General features: G+C 47.1%; 1 protein-coding gene across 3 annotated transcripts in view; it reads right to left on the reverse strand.

Annotated features, from left to right (window-relative positions):
• Nucleotides 1-2,891: 2,891 nt before the first annotated feature.
• The window catches only part of HS3ST5 (heparan sulfate-glucosamine 3-sulfotransferase 5), an 892,491-nt gene continuing 871,399 nt past the window's right edge, over nt 2,892-23,983 (reverse strand). For all 3 annotated transcript variants that reach the window (XM_069607861.1, XM_069607859.1, XM_069607860.1), the window contains one exon: nt 2,892-6,238. In XM_069607861.1, coding sequence (XP_069463962.1) covers nt 5,308-6,238 — 931 coding nt within the window. In that variant the 3' untranslated portion in view covers nt 2,892-5,307. The remainder of the gene's footprint in view (nt 6,239-23,983) is intronic.

The following is a 23,983-nucleotide window of genomic DNA, read 5'->3' on the forward strand; positions in this document are numbered from 1 at the left end:
GCTAAAAGGCCTACTGGCCCTTTTCCTGTCAACTCGGGTTGGAGTCCATTTCCTCCAGTATGGAGGAATGAGGTGGTCATCGCCTCAGTATTCAATAGCATTGATTTATAAGCAACAGTTGTACAGCAAGACTCGTGCTCTGAATGCTACAGAAAACGGAATTTATTTGAAACTTAAGAGCTATGTTCAGACTTAACTGAAACTGCATCAAGTTTGCTTATGGATTCAGGGGACGTCTGGTGCCTCCATGCCCTTAAGTCTCAGAGGTAGACAAAACGTCATGTTGTGGATTGTGGTCACGTGCACTGTGGGCCATTCTGAAATGAAAATGTCCAGTCTTATTGCTTATCTCCTACCTGCAGCTCCCAGGGCCTTACCATTAAAACCAAGACTAGACATATGTCATTTAAACAACACATATGGGATAAAGGCAGTCATTTTTTGGGGGTGAGAGGTTGGATATGTCGTCCTTTTTTTATTCTGCTATGCCTCCATGAGTTAGGGAAATGATAGGGGGCCCAATTTGGCCAAAGGGAAGTCCAATGTATGCCCAGGATCTCTAACTTTATCAAAAGAGGAAGCCAGGATTTGGAATCAAAAACAGGAATTGCAGTCATTTGAGGTGTGAAGCAGGCACCGCCATACATCTATTTCAAAAAGACAGACACATGGACAGTTGTAGTTTCCATAGTTTTAAACATGGCTGCTCACATCCCACAGGAAGGTTTGGATCAGGCTCTCAATTTTCTTTATGAAACTCTTTTTGATCTGCAAGGGGATCATGCTTAGTACATAATTAATTTGTGGTGTTGACATCATTTCAATAGCATGCACTCAGCCCCCAGAGGCTTAATGTCAGCTCATTTCATCTCTTTAATCTGACACCAAGCTTTAGGTAATGCATGATAAATTGACCTCGATCATTTTAGTCACATCTTTAGTCAGCCAGACCCCAAGGTAGCACATTTTATCAGGATGCAAATTGAAACCATGTGCATTCAATTTCAAGTTCGAACAGGTGTTTGATGCTGGCAATGCTTTGGTTTTCGTTCAATTGATCTTGTTCACCGAGATCCTGTGAAAGATGTAAATTTGGTCAATTAGCGCTGTAACAGAAAATGGGCCAGGCTGTAACTCTTTCCCACTAGCTACGTATACAAGGACATGCTGGAAGGATCTTCTAAGGAAAAGCAAAAAGGACGTATTTGGCAACAGTATTACATTTATCTGGTTGAATCCAGACATAAAAGTGGAGGGCAAATCTGTACTCTGGCCAAACTGGTTGCTGGGTGGTATACAGTGGCTTGAAGATCTTGTAGAGGGTAAAAAATGGATCAGCTTTTAACACTTAACTTTGGCACATGGTCTTGTAGATTGCACACAGGGAGAATATAGAAAGCTGAGGAAAGCGCTGCTGAACAAGGTTCCTGAGGATGGCAAAGGGTGGCATGTATGGCTAAGAGAATATAAATCAGAAGGTCTCCTGGCCTCTAAGTTGTACAAGAACTTGGAGCAGTATAAGGATCCAAAAAGAGATCTATTGGACAAATGGTCAGAAACACTTGGATCAGAGATGAATGAGAATAGGTGGAGGAATGTGTGCAAGAATGTGGCTCTTACCTCTTTGAATCTGGGTGAAAGGAGTCACCAAATCGAAATTGTAATATTATAGTATATTGGAGGTGTAAGCATGTCAAGGGAACCCTTGAACACATGATTTGGGATTGCTATGAACTAAGGTTCTTATGCTGAACGTAGACTATGGGGGTCATTACGACCCAGGCGTTAACCATGGCGCTATTAGCGCCATGGTTGACGCCGGTATTTTACCAATTGCGCCATGGTGGATGGCGGAATTACCCCCCCATTCCAAGGTTGGTGGGGCGGTAATTCCTCATTCACCATTGGCCCTTCCCCATTCCCATTTTCACCCCCATAGGGATCTATGGGAATGGGGAAGGCAGTAATCATGGTACCGCAAATTGCGGTACCGTAATTACCTCGAAAGTCCTTTTGCGGGTTCCTTCCTTAACGGCTGGTAAAACCAGCTGTTAAGGTGGGGACCCCCAAAGGGACCTCGTAATTAGGCGGTAAGGGGTTAACGGCGCCGCCACCTTTTACGGCGCCGTTAACCACTTACCGCCTGGGTCGTAATGAGGCCCTATGACTATGAGAGTTTGCTCTGGGTGAGGAGGACTTAGTGGAAGATCTCTCTTTCCCACAACGATGCTGGTTTTTCAGGGCGGCGAACTCTGTAAAAAAAAAAAATATTCGGAGGAAGTGGAAATGAGAGGAAAGACCAGATGTGGCAGAATGGCTGACTGGTCTATAACAGGTGTCGAGAATGAAGACAATTATTCTACACAGAAACAAGAACATGAATTTATTTCAGCAGATCTGGGGAAGGTTTTTGCATCTGTAAGATAATTGTTTTTTATTTAATTTTTTTGGCCTCGATTGAAAATTGTGCATGATGCTCGATTGTTTCCAGAAATGTGTAAAGGGCTTCTTTCACTGCTATATGTTGGGTACTCTAAATGTGGTGACCTTAGGTTCAGGGGTGTTTCCTTTATTGTGGCGGTAAACGTAGGTTTTATTTGAGTTGGTAATGTATATATAGTTAATAAACATGTAAATAAAAAAGATTACAAAAAATAAAAGACAGACACATGATGGGTTTTGTTCTCATTAAATACCCCTTAATTAGGTGGAGCGAGCAAATATTTACCACAGCAATTGCACTTTGCAGTCTTACTCTACAAATCAGCCACCCCTATACACCGGGCCCTATACTTTCAGATGTGCTCTGTTCTAGAAACTTCAACACGCACCATGGCCTTTGTAAGCTTTACTGAAGCAAAACGGTAGGCACCCAAAAAAGGTGAAAACAGTTCCACACAAGTGATTTTAATCCATTCCATTTTAAAATACCACATTAAATTTAATTTTACACAATAAATTAAATAACATATTCAGTTTTACAAAATAGAATTACTTAGTGTGAAACCAGTATGTACAGTTAAATATACAATATATACATAATATCGCTTCTTGTTGATTTTGAAGCACAGAAGAAGAAACCATTGGACTTGTGTCGACAACATGGCTGACATGCTACAAATGACGTTATGGTCAGTACAATTAAACAATAGTGCAAACTCACCACATAAACTTTGGAACAATGTCATTCTTGTACAAGGTAAGCAATGTTCTTTTTGAATAACAGGGAAATCGTGTGACCCTTTGTAATGGCTTCAATTCAGGTCAATATTAAAAGAGGCAGTGTCCTTTAGTGCCGTAAATCAGACATCTAAATCTTTAAAAAGTGTGTTGTTTAGTCATGAAGGGACATGTGAATGTTTGCGTATGCACCATTGCACTCCCCTACCTCAACATTATTTTCACTGGTCTCAGACATGCACAGGGCCGGTGCTATGATTTATCTCATGCCATCTAAGGGCCATTATCTAAGGGCCACTATCTAAGGACCATTATCTAGGGTCATTTTGCAATGGCATCTCCGTATGGTGGGTCTAGATTTTAGTTTTTCTCACCATATTTGTGCCCCCTGGTTGCCTTCGGCTGTTGATCCAGTAAAGCAATTCCTAAAAGTGCCTTATTGCAGTACCGACCTTGTTGTTCAAGGATGTCAAAGTGCACACCAGGTATGATTTTCAAAGCCCTGGAGTGGTAAAGCAAGGTGTAAAACCAAGGTGTAAAATGGCATACACCTTGATTTGCTGCTCCGGGAGATTTTCTTTCTGTTTGAAGGTGGAGTATTACGTTTCAGCCGTGAATTCCCCATATACCTTGAATCACTACAATGTTTAAACACTAGCCTGTGCTTTCACGCTGGGGTTAAACAAATGGATTCCTGTGGAATCTGCTTGCATTTAGCATTTAGCACCAGCACCAATGTAAATGCCCGCAAAGCATCATTCTCAGGCGAGATTCACATTTTGTACAAACAGCCAATAAATAAATAAATAAATCACTAAAAAATAAATGCCAGGAGTGTAGTCGATTTCAGCTCTTTTAACTCGTTTTGAAAAAGTTATAAATTGCATGCAGGGGATTCAACAGCACGTAGTTGCTGGCATTAGCGATTGCCTGCATCCAATTTGCACTTATTAAAAAATGATCCCCAATGTGAGTCTCAATGGCAAATATCTGCATTTAGTTTCGGCAGTAATGCCATCAGCATGAAAGGGAGGATGAAATGATTTTCAGGGGTTGTGTTGTTTATTGCTTTCTTCCCATGACACATCTCCCACATATTGACTTCACTTTGGAAGTTTATATGCTTACCACACTCTGGTGAGAGGTAGGCAAGCCCACAATTGGCACCCAATCTCTGGAGGTGGATGTGCGCAGCTGTGAATCATGTTACCTTGACTGAACGGTTTCAGCTCCATCTCATGATCACTTGGAGATGAGCTGACTTTTATAAAACCAGAGTTTCAGGAACATACCACAAAATCCGTGCTCTCAATGGCCAGTCCTCAAGAGCCGCACCACACCAGGTTTTCAGGATGACCACTGAGTATGCAAACTAGTCCAATTTACCTTAAATCTGAATGCATTTTGTATGGCTACCCTGAAGGCCAAGTGTGCGTTTGTTGTTAAAGGGGGGCCAGTTTGATCAAAAGAAGCGCCTGAGATCTAGCAATACATAGGGCCCGATGGAAAAAGCTATGGGGCCAAATTGAATTCATATCACATTAAACCATGGAGTCTGAGACACAGCAAGTAATGTTGAGACCACCAAACGTTCTTGAAAGATCCTCAGCTAAGCCAAAGTGAAGTGGAGGTTCATGAACCCAGGTCAACAGTTTAATAACCCCACCTAGGTTTTCTGCAGCGTGCCCCCTCTTTCCTCTTTTGCCTCCCTAGCCGAGATCCTACCTCACACAAGCACAACGCGCCGTCAAGCGATTACATCCTGAGTATGTCTGTGCTCTGAGGGTCTGTTTCGGCACAGGTGTTCTATGCTCATTACACAAAACAGCCTCTAAAGGTGACACTTGCTCTTTGAACTATAGCTGAACTGCTTCCCCTTCTTGGTGTGTATAGCTAAAAATGTTAATATATCGCTGGATTGCTTTGTAAGATTAAATATTTCTTTTTAAGTCAGGTCTGTGTAAAAAAGGGTATCTCACCATATATTTGGTCACAGACTGACTCTTTACAACTATGCATGAACAAAAAAATACTTTGATAATGGAGTGCCTGAAAAGTGCATATTTGTCCTACATTAGACATGGTTGGGTGTCTCTTGGTGCAACACATAGTGTGCAAGGACGGTGCTCAGGGCCAGTTAAAGTTCCTCCCCGTAATCTGGTAAAACTTTTGATTAAAGGGGTGGAAAAATTTGCGCAGTTTGGTAACGACTGGAGGATCCACCTCTGGATGGGTACGCCCCTTGCTCCCCGCCAGGCACTTGTTGAAGACAATGTTGAACCGCAAGCAGTAAAACCCCCTCGTGGCGTTAAAGTACAAATTGTATTGACTGATCCTCGGCGGTAGGTTGAGGAAGCGCTCCACGCGCTGCAGCTCGGGCAATGGTTCGGTAATGAGTCGATCTCCGTCCACAATGTGGAACTGCTCAATCGGAAAATATTTTAACCACCTTTCCAAATGTTTGGTGTAGATGCTGGTCCGCACCGCCTTGTACTTGGTGTTCACCTCACAGGTACTGGGGTCCATTGCCAATTTTTCAAATTTGTAGTAAGTCTTGTTCTTGCGCTCCTTCCCCTCCAGCACCTGAGTATAGTCAGAGATCGCCCTGGTGGTGGGCTCCCTGACAATGATCAGTAACTTTATGGACGAGTTCATTTTATAAATCCTTTCTGGCACCTCCTCCGTTATGAAATAGGCGGGGCTTTTCTCAATGGTGATTTGGTGAGGATATGAGAAGGGCATTTTCCTCCGGTACCAGTCTACACCGCGGGCGTAGTTCTCATCGTTGTCGAAGAAGTGAATTTCCTGTGAGGCTTTCACCACGGCCGGATGTAGATTCAGCATCTCGAGTAACGCCCGGGTGCCCCCTTTCCGAACCCCAATAATGACGGCCTTGGGGATCTGCTGGACCAAGTCATGAAGCTGGATCTGCTCCTTTGTGGCATTCCCCTTTCGGAATTCGTGCAACAGGCCGCGCTTGAACTGCAGGGCACGCAGAGGGATTTCATCCTGCCCGTGGGGTCCGTAGCGGCCATCGATCGGGCAAATTGGCTGCAGCCTGCAACATGAAAAGAGAGATTTCAAATGAAAATCTTGCGTGCCTTGACCAAAAAAACATCACACATGGCATGCACAGCACACATATTCATGTTCATTTATCAATATTTGTTAGTTAATTTTGCTGAGCGACGTCCAGTCCAGTTTTGCTACCAGAGCACCATTCAGTAATAGGTGAAAATGAACACAAGGATTCATAATAGATAGGCCTATACACACATCTTAGGTCCAACACATATTTTAGGCAAGAAAAAGACAATTGGTGGGTGAGCATAACTAAAAAAACATAACGGTGTACATCTGATTTTTTTTTAAATGCATGTGAAGTGATTCCCTAGTGCACCTTTTGCATTTGCATGGAAATAGTCTGTGCAGGGTTGGCATGAGGTGCCCCTTCAGATACCCTTTTTTCCGCTTGGAATGCATTACTTCCCCAACTCAAAGCGCTTTCAAACGCTTACAAGTGGAAAGCATCACTCTCTGTTTGTCTGGGATATGCACACGGCAATGCACAATGCAGAGAACGGTCCTTTCTGGCCCAGATCCTGTGCATTTTCTTTTGCTGAGACAGTACACAGTACACCGCTGCTAACCCACTTATCTTTTCAACCCTCAAACACCGATAGCTACATTTTACCATGAAGAGCCCTTTTTGGAGGTATCATGTTGGAATAGGCTGCCAGCACCCACAGAAGTGCTGGGCGCCTATCATATGTTAGAGATGGGCTCATGCACCCTGCGCTAATGTATTCAGGGAGGCTGCCCTGGATATTATGTCTGCTGGTGTATGGCCCCACGAAATGCATGGGCTAGGTCTCAGCTGAGACTAGTGGCTTGCACATTTTTGGGGATCCAGCATTTGAAAAGAGTGCATCATCTGCCCTCTACTCCGATCAAGTGCTGGAGTTGCGAAGAATTGCCAGGATCTAGCATCTAGAGAAATTATCTCCCTGGATACATCAAAATCCCTTGCCTGAGCCACCACATAGCATAGCACATGCAGTGATCAACTTTTCCGAGTGCTCACAGACTAAGCTCTCTGTTCAGAAGAGGTCAGCTTTGGTTTGTCACTGTTTTACTCTTAGGGCCTGATTCATGGAAAAGTGTGAATTTATCTCGCAAGGGTTGCGCGCTGAGAAAACGCTGCCTAAGCCTGCGCGCAGAATAAAAAGTGCATGCTCTGTGTATTCATGGAATTATTTGTGCAAAGTAACCATATATCCAAGTCGCGGCCGGAATGCCCCTAACACGCCCCCACGCAAAGCAAAAACAGCCAGAACAGCCACCTTTGGGTGCTCGCTCAGGCACAAATGGATGCACCCTTCAAAGAGTGTGTGGGGTCCCCCGCAAGCAGGGCTGCATCTCGGGGACCCTGACCGGGGTCCCTCATAACTGTTACCAGAACCCCGACAACATGCGCACAATACTTTGTAATCCGGGCAAAACTCTGAAATTCTGCATGTGAACCCCCATAAACCGTTCTTGTACCCCACTACACTGCATACGCGCACCCCTAAGTTAGATCAGAACCCCGCCTGTGTGCACACACTCCGTAATCCGACACCCGATCTTACCTCTGTACAGTGAATCCTATGCGACTAGTGTCTGTACGCCTGCCTTCATGTGGCGATAGTATGAGGACTTTGTGTGGCCATTTCCCCACTGAGAGGTTGCGCTGTCAGATCCATAAATAGGTATCGTTCTGCGCAATAGTGGGCGTGCGATGAACTGCCTGCGGGCCCTCCCTGGTAATGCCCACATTCTCTGTTGTTCTTCCTCATTTTCCAAGTTCTGCTCCCTTCCCTACCCTCTGCCCTCTGGGCAAGCCACGCCTATGCTCTGTGGGGTGTCTCGCGCAAGGCACTCGGAAACTCAGAGAGACGTGCCGAGCCTGTGCGAAGTCACCGAAAAGTACGAAAAAGGGCTGCGCAGTCGATTCCATTCATCGACAAACTGGATTTTGCATGTAGTCAGGCGCACAAAGTTCCTATTTTCCGGGTAGATAATTCCATGAATCCAGACCCTTAGCCATTAAAGTACAATTACATTTAGATGTCTTCAGACACATCAGTGAGTTCGTAATCAGGAGTGGATACCATCCCTTAACGAATGCAAATAGTGGGTGATTAGAAAAGGGAGAGAATCATTATGTGTGGAACAATGACTACAGGCACATGACATGACAGGATCATGGCATGCATTTCCTTTCATCGTCTGCAGGCAATGTCTTAGCAATTACTAATCGTAGGTGACTTTATCTCTTTGCCAAACACTGAGCACCCTTCTAGGTATTACATTATCCAGTTAAAACAATGAATACTGACATGACGCTGCAGAGAGCATTATCATGTGATGCTAATGAAAGGAAATACACAAGTAGAGGCGTGGCCTTCCATAAATCGCATACAGGTGTATGTATGTTCTTTGTAATCACTCTGGTCTGGGGACCCATGACTTCCCCACAGGCCATAACAACTGGTGATGAGAGTCCTTGATCCAACGTGGACACCACTCATAAAGAGAACTGATTCTGCTGCGGAAACCTGCTGGCCCGCGATCATGCATTGCACTGTGTTTTGTAAAGCCCAGCAAACCCTATGGGCCCGCCCACTTGACAGGGCTTACTCTGCGACTATGCTACATGCCCACTCTGCTGATTGGTAAGCACACATGCTTGGATCATGAATCGCGCAAGCACATGTCTTTGATCTCAAGTAACAGTCAGGCCCCTATTCAGAACTTGGCACAGTGAAGGTGCTAAAGAGCACAATTCACTGCGACAAATGCGGACGCCCAGGCTCCACCAGTATTCTCAAGTGGGCCTGGGCGTCCTCGTAGTGTAGGACAGTGCACCGTCAGGATTGCGCCTGTTTTTTTCATAACGGGTGCAAGCCTAACATTTCGTCAGCATTTTGGTAAAATAAAGACATATTCGTTATTTTACAAAAATGCTGTTGAGAACACAGGTTTGTATGAACACGTTCCTATACACCAAAGTAAGCAGCTGCAACATTGCAGGATGCAACGTTGAAGCTGCTCGCTTCGGTGTAAATGAAAGTGTTCATATACACCTACGAACACTTTCATTTACAGCAAAGCGAGCAGCTTCAACGTTGCAGAATGTGGCAGAGAGGTAAGAGTAGAGCCAGAGTAGCCACAGATGCTGAGAATGCCAGCTTGTACCATTGGTAATGCCTTGTTCTATACAACCTGATTGGCTGTCTTCACTACCCCATGTTTTAATGATACATATCTACTCCTAAATGAATAATGGACCATTTTTCATCCCTGATCAGCCATTAACGGTAATAGCAGCCAACTATAAGACTGTAATCAACTTCCAGTCAATGTGTGTTATTAGAAAATGGAAATCGATATTGACCTCCCCTCAGCCAATCAGAATGTTTAGAGTGCAGTCAATAATTACTGGTATTGACAGCATTCTACACATTCTGTATTCAGAAGCAGACAGGGAAACAGGCAAGATTGTGTTTCAACAAGGCACTAACTCTCTGGGAGGACCTTTTTCTTGCTGCAATATGCTAATTAACATACAAAAGTGAAAGACAAAAACTTTGGAAAAAGTTTTCTCTTTTTTGTAGAGAAGCCATTTTCTTTCGCATGACACTTCATGCATGCTCCTGTTAAAGCTGTTTCAGTTCAACCAAGTTGCAGGTAAAATGCTTAGCTTGAAGACAACCATGTTGTTTAAATACTACAAAATAAAACCACATTTAATTTACTAACCCAGTTTGTCTATTTATTTTACTCGTTAGTGCAGCAGCATTTTTTACTTCAGCACAAAAAATCCAAAACATGGACCACTATCTGTTAATAGCCTTATAAACCTTGGGAGGGGCCATTATCGCCTTGGATAATGACCTTTCCCCAATGTATGGCCCTCGGCTTTGCCTCAGCCATAACTTCATGGTGGTTCATTGTCCAGCGATAACTACCCCTTCCTCAGTCTATAAGGCTACAATGTTGATGAGTGATACTTTTACATATTCTCTAACAATAACAGGGTGGGGGGGAGCATTTTATATGAAGTGCTGACTACCAATGTTAGCCCTTACGTTCTGTTGGGTTACGACCACTCAGATTTCTTCTTTTAAAAAATAACATTGCAAATCCAAAGTGTTACAACAGGCGAAATCGTCTTTACACCTTGTTTATCCATTCTGTTTTGCGAAAAGTGCAAATGCCACCTTCCATTTTCACACGGCAGGAAGCATTTACAAACATATCCCATCGAATCTGCCTGCTATTCGCAGGTGTTAAAAACAGGTGATTCCATGGGTATCCATTGGTTTCATGCCAGCATGAACATATCATGCTAGTGTGAAACCATAAAGTTTTTTTGGTAGAAGAGGTATGCAAGGCAGAGAAGTTTATACCATCCCATGCCCTGACTCCAAATAGCTGTTAGAGTAAGGTGCCAACCACTTACACTTGAATGTTATGCCTTACCTTTACGCTCTGGGCCCTACTCTCTTACTGGAGGAGAAACCTTTGTAATACAGACTGTCCACGTCTTCATGCTCATGCATTCCCAGGGGATTATTCTTGGGTCCTGCATCCCAAGGATGATGAACGGGAAAGATCCCAGCAGCATGTGAGGAATCTCCCTAGGAAATGCTTCTTACAGTGGAGTAATGCATGCAGGCAGTGGCTCCTAATTTCCTCCTCAGATTCTGACCTTGCCTCACCCACCTTTGATTTGCAGTGAGTACTATATGCACGATGTCATTAGTCACCTATTCACTCACTCATTCACACAGCTCCCCCTCCCCCAACTCGATGATAAATGGCAGAGCCAGGCACTGGCTTGGAAGGGCTTAAGCCCTCCCAATGTTGAGAAGGTTTTAGGCAGAAGACAGGACTCTGCCATGGTGCTCAGGCCGGGATGCCAAAGGGGAAAGGGCTACAGGAGCACTGCGAGAGCCAGTGTTCACGTTTCAAAATCATTAACAGACAGCAGCAATAAAACATACGGTGCCCGATTCATGGTCTTATTTGCGTGGAAAAAGAGTACTTGCCCGAATCGAATACACTGTACTTCTCCTGGACTTGTGTGGATTTTGCGCTGGCCTGGCACATCTGTGCGAGCTACCAAGGGCCTCCCGTGAAACTCCGAGGGAGTGGCCTGCACAGAGGGCTGGGAAGGGGGGTGGAACACTAGAAATGGGGAATTACTTTTGAAGAAGTGGGCTTTCTGAAGGACGGCCTTCATGTAGTCCTTGGCATTTTCGGAGTTATTGCCGAGTTATGATTTTTCATTCGCATGTTTGCATGGTGCCGGATACAGTTACGGGGAACCCCGTGCAGGCTCTCTGAGTCACAGACCTGCTTACGGGGTAGCCCACGTAGTGTTAGATGGGTGCGTGCATTCGCAGTTGGGCGAGTGTGCAAGGGTTCATGCTTCTCATGCTTTGTGTGTGGGCGTGTTGGAGGCATACCGGGCGCGACCTGCAAATACAGTGACTTTGCATGGTCCTATTCCATGAATACACTTGCCCGAGCACCTCCATTTTTTCTTGGCCTGTTTGGAGCAGAGAGACCTCTTATGTATGAGGATTACTTAGTCCAGCGTGCATAAAGCAAAGGAATAACAGGTAGTGGGCATGGCATTGGGTGTTTGAAACTGTCCTGCACCCCTCCACTGCAAAATGTTGTGGCTGACTTCACTGCTACTGATGATGAAAAAGGATTTACCATGGGTGTGGTGGGCTGTATTTGGGTTACCCTTGCTGCAGATTATTTGACCTGACCCCTTCATAAGACTTGCCTGGGCGGGGGGCGCATTACAGGTCAGGAAATGTCCCGTAGCTGAGTTTCAGGTCCGAACGCCATTATCTGACAGGTAATGCAACTCCACAACCAGTTTATTGCGTTTAGCACCCCAGTATGCTCTCTGGGCTGCTAATAGTGTTTTTTAAATTGAGAAACCCTGCAGTTTCCATTTCTCAACATACAAGCCAAAATGGCTGCCACGGACGTAGGGAGAAGAGAACTGCATGTAGTCCCTTCTCCCTCCATGGCAGCCATTGTCGTTAAGAGCATGGTCCGGAACAGTGAGTGTCGCAGATAAATCGGTGGGGTTTGGGTGGGGAGAGGAGTAAGTGGGGAGGAGGAAAAGATGAGAGGCAGGTGGAAGGGGGCATGTACACTGAGGGGCTACCTTCCCAGCAGGGAAGATGGCAGCCTCCTGCTTCTGAGGAGGATCGAACGTAGGCAATTCCACAAGTTATAGCCTGTCTTCTGAGCTTTCTGATTGGCTGGGAGGCCCAACGACCGCCTCACTCCACTCCGTTGGGTGCTAATCTGTAAAATAACCTGTGCCATACTGCAACAAGGTTCATCTAGATTTGGCAAAAAGTAAAATATTCTCATCCAGAGTCATCCTAGGGATGCACAGATTCTGCCCTTGGGCCTCATTACAAGTTGGCCGGTGTGGAATTAAAGTGCCAGTATTACTATATACCAGCACGTTTCTGCATCAGCCAACTACAGGTTTGCTGGTGTGGCGTGTGAGTGGAGGTAAATCAGGCGCCTTCCCAGAAAAAACAGCCAGTATTACCGGCGCCGGTCATGCCAGCAAATCCCATTGCTTGAACTCATAATCTGACGGTAATACCGCCGGAAATGGTAATACAGTTTGGTGGTATCTGGATGGATACCACCCAGACACCACCAAACTCGTAATGAGGCTCAATATTGCCTGGGGCCCAGAAACTTTAGGGGCCACGCAGATTGGCAGAGCTCGCAGGTTCCCCATGCCATGCAAGATTAGAGTGTACTGTCCTGGATGTATTCTTATACAACACTGAAGTGCGAGGTAAAACATTTTTCAGCAACATATTATCATTACCTGAACTGATTGGTCATATTCTCCTGTACGGGCTCCCAAGCACCTAGACATATGCTACATCCTCATTGGCCATCATGAGGGTTGCCTGTTCTATAGTGGGACTAAGACATGCCCCCTTACATAATGGCACGGCAGGCCGAAAAATAGTGTTTTTGGGGGCTTCCCAGTCAATGGCAGTATTTACGATTTATTCCAAACCATCCACCCATCACTTCTCAGGCTTGTGCTGGGTTTGTTCTTGTCTTTCTGGAGCATCTAGTTGTGTTTTTCCTATTGTATTTTCAGGACAAGATGTGCAGGTTATTTGAAGGGTTGGACTGGGGCATAAAATGATGACGGGCACCAATGAAAAAGTAGCCCACTTTGACCAAAAAAAGGGCCCACACTAGCATTTTGTAATCTTGGTTCAGGAGGATAGCTCAGCGGCAACGTGCTTGCCTTGGAAACAAGACGACATGGAGCAACACGGGTTCGATCCCCGGGTCCGCGCTTAGGTCCCTCTTGGTATTAAGTGCGTTATAAATAACCTATCATATTATTGCCATATAGGCCAGTCCGTACCTGCTTACTTACATGGAATTATTAAATGAGGTTCTTTGAAGTGTTGATAAAGGGTTCTTCCTATCGCTTTGCTCTTTATTATTTTATGGACTGGCAGGCAATTGTTTAAGCTTTATAGAGAAAAAACACGATATTCTTTGACTTTCTGGTGTGCTTCGACATAGATCTTTGAAATAGTTTAATGATAGGACTTTAGAAAATGTACTGCACATGTTGCTAAGTTCGGGGTAATACTCGATTGAAACTTGTGAGGAGGGGGCATACGTGGACTGCTGATGTGGCTAACAGTGGTCAGCAGAGGTGGACAGTCCAGCAGAAGTGTCGGGAGGTTACTGCAGAGGCTGGTGCCACTGAGGCCGGTCGAGTTGGAGCATAGTCAGTCAAGTGTGAGACAGAGCCTGACACGTGGCTGCCTTTTCCTGGGCCCGGTCGGGCTTTTAGAAGAGTATTCCTGCTAGGGAGTCCCCTAGTTTCCCCTTTGGCCAACCCACCGAACAGGAGCTGGGTTATAACTCTCCATCTCCCAATCTTTCTTAACCCTTAAGCCTCATAGGTATCTGCTACTTTAGGCCAATTACTTATTTCCAGTGATAAAAGTGCACCAGAAAAAGTAGTGGAACTGTAACTCTGGCGGGGGACAGAGTAGGAAGGAAAGGAGCAACGTGCAACACATCTTTCAGGGGTTGCCGTCATGCTGTCTCTCTCTCTCTCTCTCTTCCTCTCTCTCTCTCTCTCTCTCTCTCTCTCTCTCTCTCTTTCTCTCTCTCTCAAACATGGGTGTGCCTACCACTAAAAATACATTCAGTCCAAGAGGAGAGCTCTACAGTGTCCCAAGTCTGCAGTTCGCTCTGGTTTCATTGCGGATGTCATTTCACGTACAGCTGCAGCGCCAATGTTAGAAATGTACGCCTGGGGGGGGGCGCTGTAGCGCGCATCATATATGGCCGCATAGAGGGAGAGCTCCGGCTCGGAAACAATCCTGATATGAAATAAATCCTCTCGGAACCATCCCAGACCCAACAAGAAGCTGGAATCTGGTGGCGGAAAATTAAAGGCCCAACCCGAAAGAAAAACGGTGAAAAACCGTGGCTGCGCTGGCGAGATATTGCATCCGGCACTCCTGGCGGCTGAGAGGCGTCTGTGTAGCCGTCTGGAGGCTCCATGGACACGTAGGCTGCAGGCCGAGCTGGGGGAGGGGCACCACGCAGCTTGAAATTTCCTGAGGCCAAAAAAGAGGACCGAGTGGCCACCCCGCCCTGAGACGACTGCAGTGTCACCACCGAAAACTCCTCGCGAACCGTGAAGGGTGGCGGGAGGAGGACGGAGCGGGGAAGAGGACCCGGAGGCTGTGTGCTGCCTCCGCCGGTGGACGCGGCTGGAGGCACTGTGATAGTTGTGCATCCCTGCCTCCGAGCCGCGGCTCCGCGCTGCGCTGCCTGCCACCTTTATTCAGAGTGCAGACCGGAGCCGAGGACACGAGGGGAAGGAACCTCCTCACATCAAGTAAGTGACTCCGGGCTGTGGCGGAAGCCCTATTTTCGACACCCGTGAGGCAGAATTTCCTCATGCACGGCCCACGATGGTAACCGCCGAGGGGGGGGCCCACATCGTGCTTTGCAGCTGCTGTCCCAGACAGCCGACTAGGCTGCACCCCAGCGACTAAGGGGGAAATAAACACTGATCCTCGAACGCGAGGTGGCCGCCCGCAACCCTACAACATCCTACACAACGCGGGAACATCTGGGAGGCCCACTTGGCTGAATTTATGTGACTACGGGGGAAGATAAGCATCAATCCTCAGGTGCAGAATAACAGCCCGCAACCGCGAAGCCCCAGACCACGCGGACACAGCCGGCCAGCCCCCGCGGGCCACCCTTTATTACTCCGGGCGCGGCGCCGGACGTTCTACCGAGGCTCTCATGCAGACAGGCCCGGAGAGTAGCTGGGGGGGGACCCCGCAAACACAGAACTACCAAACTCACTCCTGGTGTATATGCAACGTACCATGAGCTAGGAGCGGACGTATAGGAAAACATCCCCCCCGTTTTGAGACATACAGCAGTGAATTGGGCGATAATACGTGGGAGAACACAGTCCACCTCCTACTGTAAGCCACAACACATGGGCCTCAATGAGAAGAAGGGGGCAGGAGGGGGGAAAAAATCAGCCCGATGGATACCTTCGCCAGTGCGCAACCACATGGGGCGACTGGGGGGGTACCACCGACACCTGAGGGACAGGAGAATGACCCGATAGTTTGCCTGTCCTCACTCGCCTCCTATCACCTCCCCCCTCTATTCCCTGCTCTTCCTCTGGCCCTTCTGCAGCCACTCCTCCTCTCCCCTTCTCTGCCTTTCCCCTTTTTTCTGCTGACGAGGTTTCAAGACAAGTCCGATCTATGAAAGTCTTGTCAAAACAGGTCCACCCCTGTTCCTCCAAAACTATCAAGGACCATATGGTTCCTGCCCTTGCTGACTTCTGCAATCACTCCTTCGCCTCTGGAGTCTTCCCATCCCCTCTCAAGCACTCCCTTGTGCACCCCCTTCTTAAGAAGCCCACTTCCGATCCCTCCTGCCCAGCTAACTATCGCCCAATCTCTATCACTTACTTCCTGGGCAAGCTCCTGGACAAACTGGCCATCTCCCAGCTTAATCTCCATGCTGAAGCTGTTGGTAGTCTTCATGACCAACAGTCTGGCTTCAGAGCTGCCAGAAGCATGGAAACTGCTCTCCTGAACATCCGTGAGGACCTGCTCTTGAACCTTGACTCTAACACTCCATGTGCTCTCATTTTTCTTGATCTCTCTTCTGCCTTTGATACTGTCAACCATACCATCCTGCTCAACCGTCTCTGTGATTACCTGGGTATCACGGGTCAGGCCCTGGCGTGGCGGACCTCTTTCCTCTCCAACCGACCCTCCAATGGAGAAAACTGGGGTCTTTCCTCTCTGACATCTTTTTCTCTACCTGTGGTGTCCCCCAGGGATCTAACCTCTCTCCCTGGCTTTTCAACCAGTATCTGGCACTTCTCGCCCACCGCATCGCCTCTCTCTGCCCAAACTTTCAGTGCTATGCAGATGATACCCAGCTCATTTTCAGGCTACCCTCGGCCTCCTCCTCTCCTTCCCTCATCTCTGACTGTCTTTCTGCTATCCAGGACTGGTGTGCCGCCAATGACCTCTGCCTTAATGCCAGTAAGACTGAGATCCTACTCATCGGCACACCCACTCCCTCCTTCCCTTCAGCTCTCCGGCCGGCCTTTCTTGGCCCTCTTCCTGCGCCTACCTGCAAGGCAAAAAACCTCGGGGTCATCTTCGACTCCACACTCTCCTTCTCTCCTCACATATCCGACATCTCTAAGATGTCACACTACCAGCTACACCTCCTCAGAGGTATCCTTCCTTTCCTCTCCTTCCCCCAGAAGCTCACTGTCTCTAGAGCCCTGGTTCTCTCAAAGCTGGACTACTGTAACAGCCTCTATCTAAATCTACCTGCCTCTACTCTCCGCCCTTTGCAACTCATCCAGAACAGGACTGCGAGACTTGTCCTTGGCCTCAAGCCCAGGGACCGTATCTCTCCAGGACTGAAATCACTACACTGGCTCCCAGTGACTGCGAGGATCAAGTTCAAAACCCTCTGCATTGTCCACAAGGCCTTCTGGGGCCTTGGGCCAAAATACCTTCAACTCTCTCTTCCTAAATATCTTCCTTCTCGAGCTCTTCGCTCATCTGCCTCTAACTCCCTCAGGGTCAGCCGCTTCTCCAAACAACGAGTTGGGGGCAGATCTCTCTCCACTGCAGGTGCCTCCCTCTGGAACAGCCTTCCTGCCTCCCTGAAACTTGAGGAGAACCATCTCCGGTTCCGGAAGCACCTCAAAACCTTCCTCTTTGCCTCTGCTTTCTCCCCCCCTCTCCCCTGCTAAACTTACTGAAACTCCACTGAATCTGCAACTGGGCCACTCACCTTTCTCGGTCCTTGGCCCAGCCATTCTCCCCTGCACTGCCTCCCTGGCAACCCCTACACTGCGGGACTGTGTCTGTATCCCTACAGTCCCCCTTCCCAGCACTTGTCTGCACTTACCTCGCACTTGACACTAGCTGGCCCTTGTTATTTATCCTGTATGCTATTAACCCTGTACTGCACTTTCCCCTCTCCCTTTCCCCCTTGCACTTTTCTCTTCCCCTCTACCCTTGCACTTGCGCGATCTGAATGACACCTGGCCAAGTAGGATCGTTGTCTGTCTCCCCTTGCCCCCCCCGCCTCGTCGCGCCTTGAAACACTTGTGTTACAAATGCCATATCATATCATATCATATCATAGCAACGCTGCTGCAAAATGGATTCATGGCAGTGAATGTAAAACTAGATGATATAGTGGCGACGATCGGATCCCTGAAAGCACGAGTGGAAAAAGAGAGCGCACGTATTACAGAGGTGGAAAACAGGATAAGCGCAAGCAAGGAAATGATATCACAACACAGTCGTGACATAGCCCACCACCAAACGGAATTGCACAAAACTCAAAACAAGTGCGAGGATCTCGAATCGAGATCCCGGAGGAACAACATCCGGATTGTTGGGGTGTCAGAGAACTTTGGCAAAGGATCCATGGAAAAACAAGTGGAAAACCTGTTGAAGGACATCCTAGGTGCCGACTCCTTCTCGGAACATTTTCTGATTGAAAGGGCCCACCAGACACTAGCACTGCACCCAAAACCAGGAGCTCCCCCTCGCACTATCATTGCACGGCTCCTTAATTATAGGGACAGGGACACTATACTTCGTTTGTCGAGGGAAAAAGGAACTCTGCATCATGACCAAAACAGAATCCACATATACCCAGACTTCTCAGCTACTGTGCAAACACAAAGGAGATCCTATGAAGGGGTGAAAAGGCAGCTACGAATGCGCAATGTACCCTATGCCCTTATCTTCCCGGCGAAGATGAGAATACAACATCGGGAAGAGCTCACTTCTTCGAGAATCCCACAGAAGCCATGACATATGTGGAAGCTTCCATCCCGCTGCCCCCTGGAGAGCGAGCGGTGGACCAAAATGCGAGACCACAACCGAGAGATGAGAGGCGAGACTCCACAGATTGAAAGGGAGAGTGATAGCCAGCTACCTATCGCCAGAGGACAATGGGAAACTCTGTAACATGGACGGACTGAACAAAGACTTATGATTAAGCGAGCTGTGAGCCTCCGTCAAGAGCGAGCCAGATGGTTGCAACCAGTGACCCTCAGGAAAGCTCCACCAGTTTAAGGGAATGTTAATTGCTGGGCAGCATCGTAAAGTTGGGGTAGATGATGTGGGTGGGGGATTAAAGTATTGCAGGGTGTTTAGCTCCGTTGAGCAATGTGGGAATGACAGGGGGGTGTTGAGGTGTTGGGACTCAGTTGAAGGAGGCCTACAAGTTAAAAATTGTGGTAACAGCAAGATAAAAGACAGGACGAGGGTATACAGATATGGCTAATCCTAATGTGACAGCCCGAGGGCTGAGACTAAAACTTCTTACATGGAACGTCCGTGGGCTAAACAACCGGGCCAAGTTAAACAAGGTGGGGACCTACGTCAATCGACACCATACCCAGATAGTCATGTTGCAAGAAACTCATCCGCTCCAGAAAGTCAACACCAAGCTCTTGAAGGGGTGGGCTCAGCATAGATACTATACTGAATACTCTTCACAGGAAAGAGGAGAACTCATCCTGATCCACCCCTCTGTTGGGTTTCAATTTGAGAAAAGCAAAATAGACCCTCTTGGTCACTACGTAATAGTGTGGGGAGGCATTGCTGGGGAAAAATTAATATTGGCAAACACATATGGTCCGAATGTGGACAACCCTGACTTCTATACAAATGTAATGCAAGAGATAGGCTTCTCTGGCAGCGAGCAAATATTATGGGGGGGGGATTTCAACACCATCTTGGACATCACCCTAGACCGCTCCACCTCCAAACACAGAAATCCCACCACAACTGCTGTTATCCTACAACAAATCCAGTTGCAACTAACACTAGTGGACACCTGGAGAGCACTACACCCCCAAAAAAGGCAGCATTCTTTTTACTCCTCAGTACATGACACCGAGTCTCGCATAGACTACTGGTTGGTGTCGGCATCTCTTATGAACCAAATCGACAATAGTGAAATGCTCCCCCATACCCTATCGGATCACTCCCCTATCCTTTTAGATATGATACTGGGAAATGTAAAACCCCCGGTCAGAAGATGGAGAATGCCACCCGATATTCTTAGGGATCCTACAGTGGCAGAGGCACTACACATAGAGGTGGAGCTATTCCTTGAAACAAATAAAGACTCAGTAAATAGAAATGCAACCTTATGGGAGACGTTCAAGGTTTGGGTGAGGGGGATTCTGATCTTCAAGTCCACAGGGCTGTTGAGGGCTGTCAGGGTGGAACTGGCGGAAATAGAGAAGCGTTTGGGTGAGTTGGAGATGCGATATACAGCCACACATGATGACAGCATCCTGGCGGACATCAATGGTAACCTGCAGGAATTCAATAGACTGGCCACTGGGGAGCTGCTGTATATGGAAACTCCAGTCAGAGCACGCCAGTACGGTGAGGGGAACAGGGCGGGTCACACCCTAGCCAACTTGTTGAAGGCCGAGAGACACTATACCACGATTTCTAGCATAGTAGAGGGGGATGGTACAGTAACCTCAAGTGAGGAAGACATAAATAGAGAATTCACCCGATTCTACACAGACCTGTATGCCAACCATGACCTGAAAACACCCCAAGAGATTGGAGAATACTTAGACAACATCACGCTCCCGACATTGTCAACAGAGCATAGACTGTTGCTAGAACAGCCCCTAACAGTTGATGAGATAAAGGAAGCGATAAAATCACTAGCTAACAGAAAGGTACCCAGCTCAGACGGACTGGGGGCTGAGTTATACAAGGAACTCCACGAGGAGCTGGCCCCAGTGCTTTTGTCCATGTGGGAGGAGGCCATGGAGTTGGGGACACTTCCTGCATCCATGAGAGAGTCTATAATAACGGTGCTCCTCAAGCCCAGGAGCCTGTCGAATGAGATGTCCTCATAATGGCCCGTTTCCCTTATAAACTGTGACGCCAAGGTATTTGCAAAGATCCTGGCCACGAGACTACTACCTAACATGCCCATCCTGGTGCATCCGGACCAATGCGGGTTTATCCCCACCAGATCAACGGCACTGAATCTCCGCAGGTTGTTTGGTATCATGGCCCAGATTAAGCCAGAAGCCCAGGCGGTGGCCTTATCTCTGGATGCCGAAAAGGCGTTTGATTCGGTGTCATGGACATACTTGTTCATGGTGCTCGAGAGATTTGGACTAGGCCCATACTTCCTAAAATGCGTTAAGTTATTATATACTAACCCCGGGGCTAGGGTACTGACTAATCGCACCATGTCTGAATGGTTTGAGCTGGGAAGGGGTACGAGACAGGGTTGCCCGTTCTCCCCAATACTGTTCGCCCTTACTATGGAACCAGTCGCAGCAGCAATTAGGGAACACCAAGGTCAGAGGGGCATATGGATGTCGGGCCTGACCCAATCAATATCTCTATATGCAGATGACGCTCTGCTATATATCCGAGAACCAGACACACACCTGGGGGCAGCAATGGAGACTGTGCATGAGTTTGCAGAGTTATCGGGATACAAAACCAACCGCTCCAAATCTGAAATCTTTCCCTTAATCCCTGCCACTAGATGTCAAAACAACACACACGGCCTACAATGGTCCCCTGTTAAGATAAGATACCTGGGTGTTATCGTGTCGGGAGACAAGGCATCCCTACTTGCAAACCACCATTACTCCCTATTGGACACGATTTCCACTAAACTCTGCTTCTGGGCCAAACTTCCCATTTCACTCATCGGCCAGATTGCTGTATTAAAAATGGTTATTCTCCCCAAGCTATTATACATATTTACTAATGTCCCAATATGGCCTGGTAGGCGGTTCTTCAATAATCTTAGGTCCATGGCCGTAGAGTTTGTCTGGTGCGGGGGGGGCGGCCAGAATGAAGTGGGAAAAGATGGTGGAACCCTATAGGTGGCATAGCAGCCCCAGGCTTTGAATTATATTACCTAGTGGCACAGGCCCAGTTTTTTAAACACTGGTATGATGAGCAAGACACCTCATCCCACATCTGCCTAGAGAAACACGCAGCACACCCAACCTACTTAAGGTCAGTTATCGTTAAAGAAAAACACAAGGATGAGTGCCCATTCGACCCAGTAAGTACAACAGTGCATGTATGGTCCAAGATTTACCGTAGGCTCGGGTTGGAGACACCATACTACTCGAAGGCCCCGTTCTGGAACTTCCCCGGTATAGCACCCACATACAATCCAGATGTGCAAAAGACATGGGACCCAGAGGGAGAATTTAAAATAAAGGACATATTCCCTAATGGCAAATGTATAACATTGGAAGAATTCAAAACAGGGATGGGTAGAGACCAGTTGATGGTATTACAATATCACAGAATGAGAATGGAATTTAAGGCTAGATGGCCACTGTTCCCTGGTGATCCCCCACCACACCCATGCCTGGTCGCTCTGTCCACCCGGTTGGGCACTAGTGTCTCGGGACTTTACACGACTGTACAAGCCAACACTCCAACGGTAAACATGATAAAGGCCTCCTGGGAATCGGATCTGGGTGCTACCATTACTGACAGATCCTGGGGGAGATACTGTGAACTGACCAAGAGGGTATCCATGAATGCGGGCCTCCGGCTGATTCAATTTAAGGTGTTGAACAAGTTACAATATACTCCCCAAAAAGTTGTGAAATTCACACGGAACAGTCCTGGCAGTTGTCAGAAATGCGGGGCTGATCAGGCTGACTCGTTTCACATGTATTGGAGCTGCCCACACATATGTATATTCTTGGGGGAGGTGGCGAAAATCATGGAAGAAGTTACGCAGATACCGACAGACCTCACACCATTAAAATACCTGTTTGGGGATATAAGGAAGAGATATGAGGTGATCAGAAGGCTCTTTAACATTGCATGCGCAGTCGCAAAAAATGCATTCTGCAGAAATGGAAGAGTGCACAGGCACCACAAGTAAACCATCTTCTTAAGGAACTGATGTATGTTAATGAATGCGAGGAACACTATGTAATGGCACTCCCGAGCCCATGTAAACCAAAGGACATCTGGGCCCGTTCAGGGTATATCTATGTGAAATGGGCTCAACCAGCATTAGCCCAACAGGGCCTAGTAATACGCCTATTCTGTAATGTCGCACATTATATTAAGAGACTGAATCGAACGTTTATTATATGGACATGTATGGAATGTCGTGTTGTTGCATTGTTGTGTACCACAATCGTTAAATAAAGTTTTTTAAAAAAAAGAAATGTATGCCTAGGTCTATATTCCTGTTTTCGCACCTCTGCCCACGCCTATCAAAGACCACATGGCTTGCCCATCTGCCTCGACAGCTTATGTGAACATGAAACAAACTCATCAGGAAAAACAGCGAGGGTGCTGTCAGAAAACAAATAGCATTGCCTCCCAAATACATGCCATTTGATGCCAAAGTCCTTCGTGTGTTGGCAACGTCGAAAGGCAAGAGTGTAAAAACAGCGCACAAGGTGTGCACAGCGACTAATGATAGGCTGGGGTAAATTAAGGGATATACGTATAGCAAAGTGGTGTTCTTATGCAGACAAAAAAACACAGTGGAGGATAGTCCGGCTGGGTCAGACTGTTCTTTGGTGACGTGAAAAGAAATGAATGAATGAATGAATCCTCTTGTATAGCGCAGCTTTACATTGTACTGAATTGGATTGAATCGCTTTTTAAGAAACCAGGATCAAATGATTTTCACTAATCAGGATCCTTCAACCCCTGGCCCGATCCCCCTTTGGAGTACCATAGAGGTACATTTTATGACTGATTCTTTTCAATTTGTACATGAAGCCACTTGGGGGCATCAAAGCTAAACACAATGGGCCCGATTCATGGAATATTTGCCCGGTTCAAAGTGAATTTGCACTGCCGAAAAGTGACGTTGCGTTGCCGACAGAAACCCTGATTCATGGAACTGTGAAAAGTGAATTTTTGCCGTGCAGAGTCCGGGCAACGTCAGCGCATACTCATTTTTGCAGTACAAAATAACTTTGCACGCCAAAAATACACTTTGTAGAGTTCCATGAATCAGGGTTTGTGTTCAGCAGGTTTATATTTTTGCCCATGCATTTCTCAATTCCCTGCTCTGCAGGGGCAAACATCCTGGCAGAAAGGCGGAGCTGCGGTGTGGAGGCTGCGCACAGCTG

This window comes from Ambystoma mexicanum, chromosome 4q (assembly GCF_040938575.1).
Source record: "Ambystoma mexicanum isolate Mex_15411 chromosome 4q, UKY_AmexF1_1, whole genome shotgun sequence".
Classification (NCBI taxonomy): Eukaryota; Metazoa; Chordata; class Amphibia; order Caudata; family Ambystomatidae; genus Ambystoma; species Ambystoma mexicanum.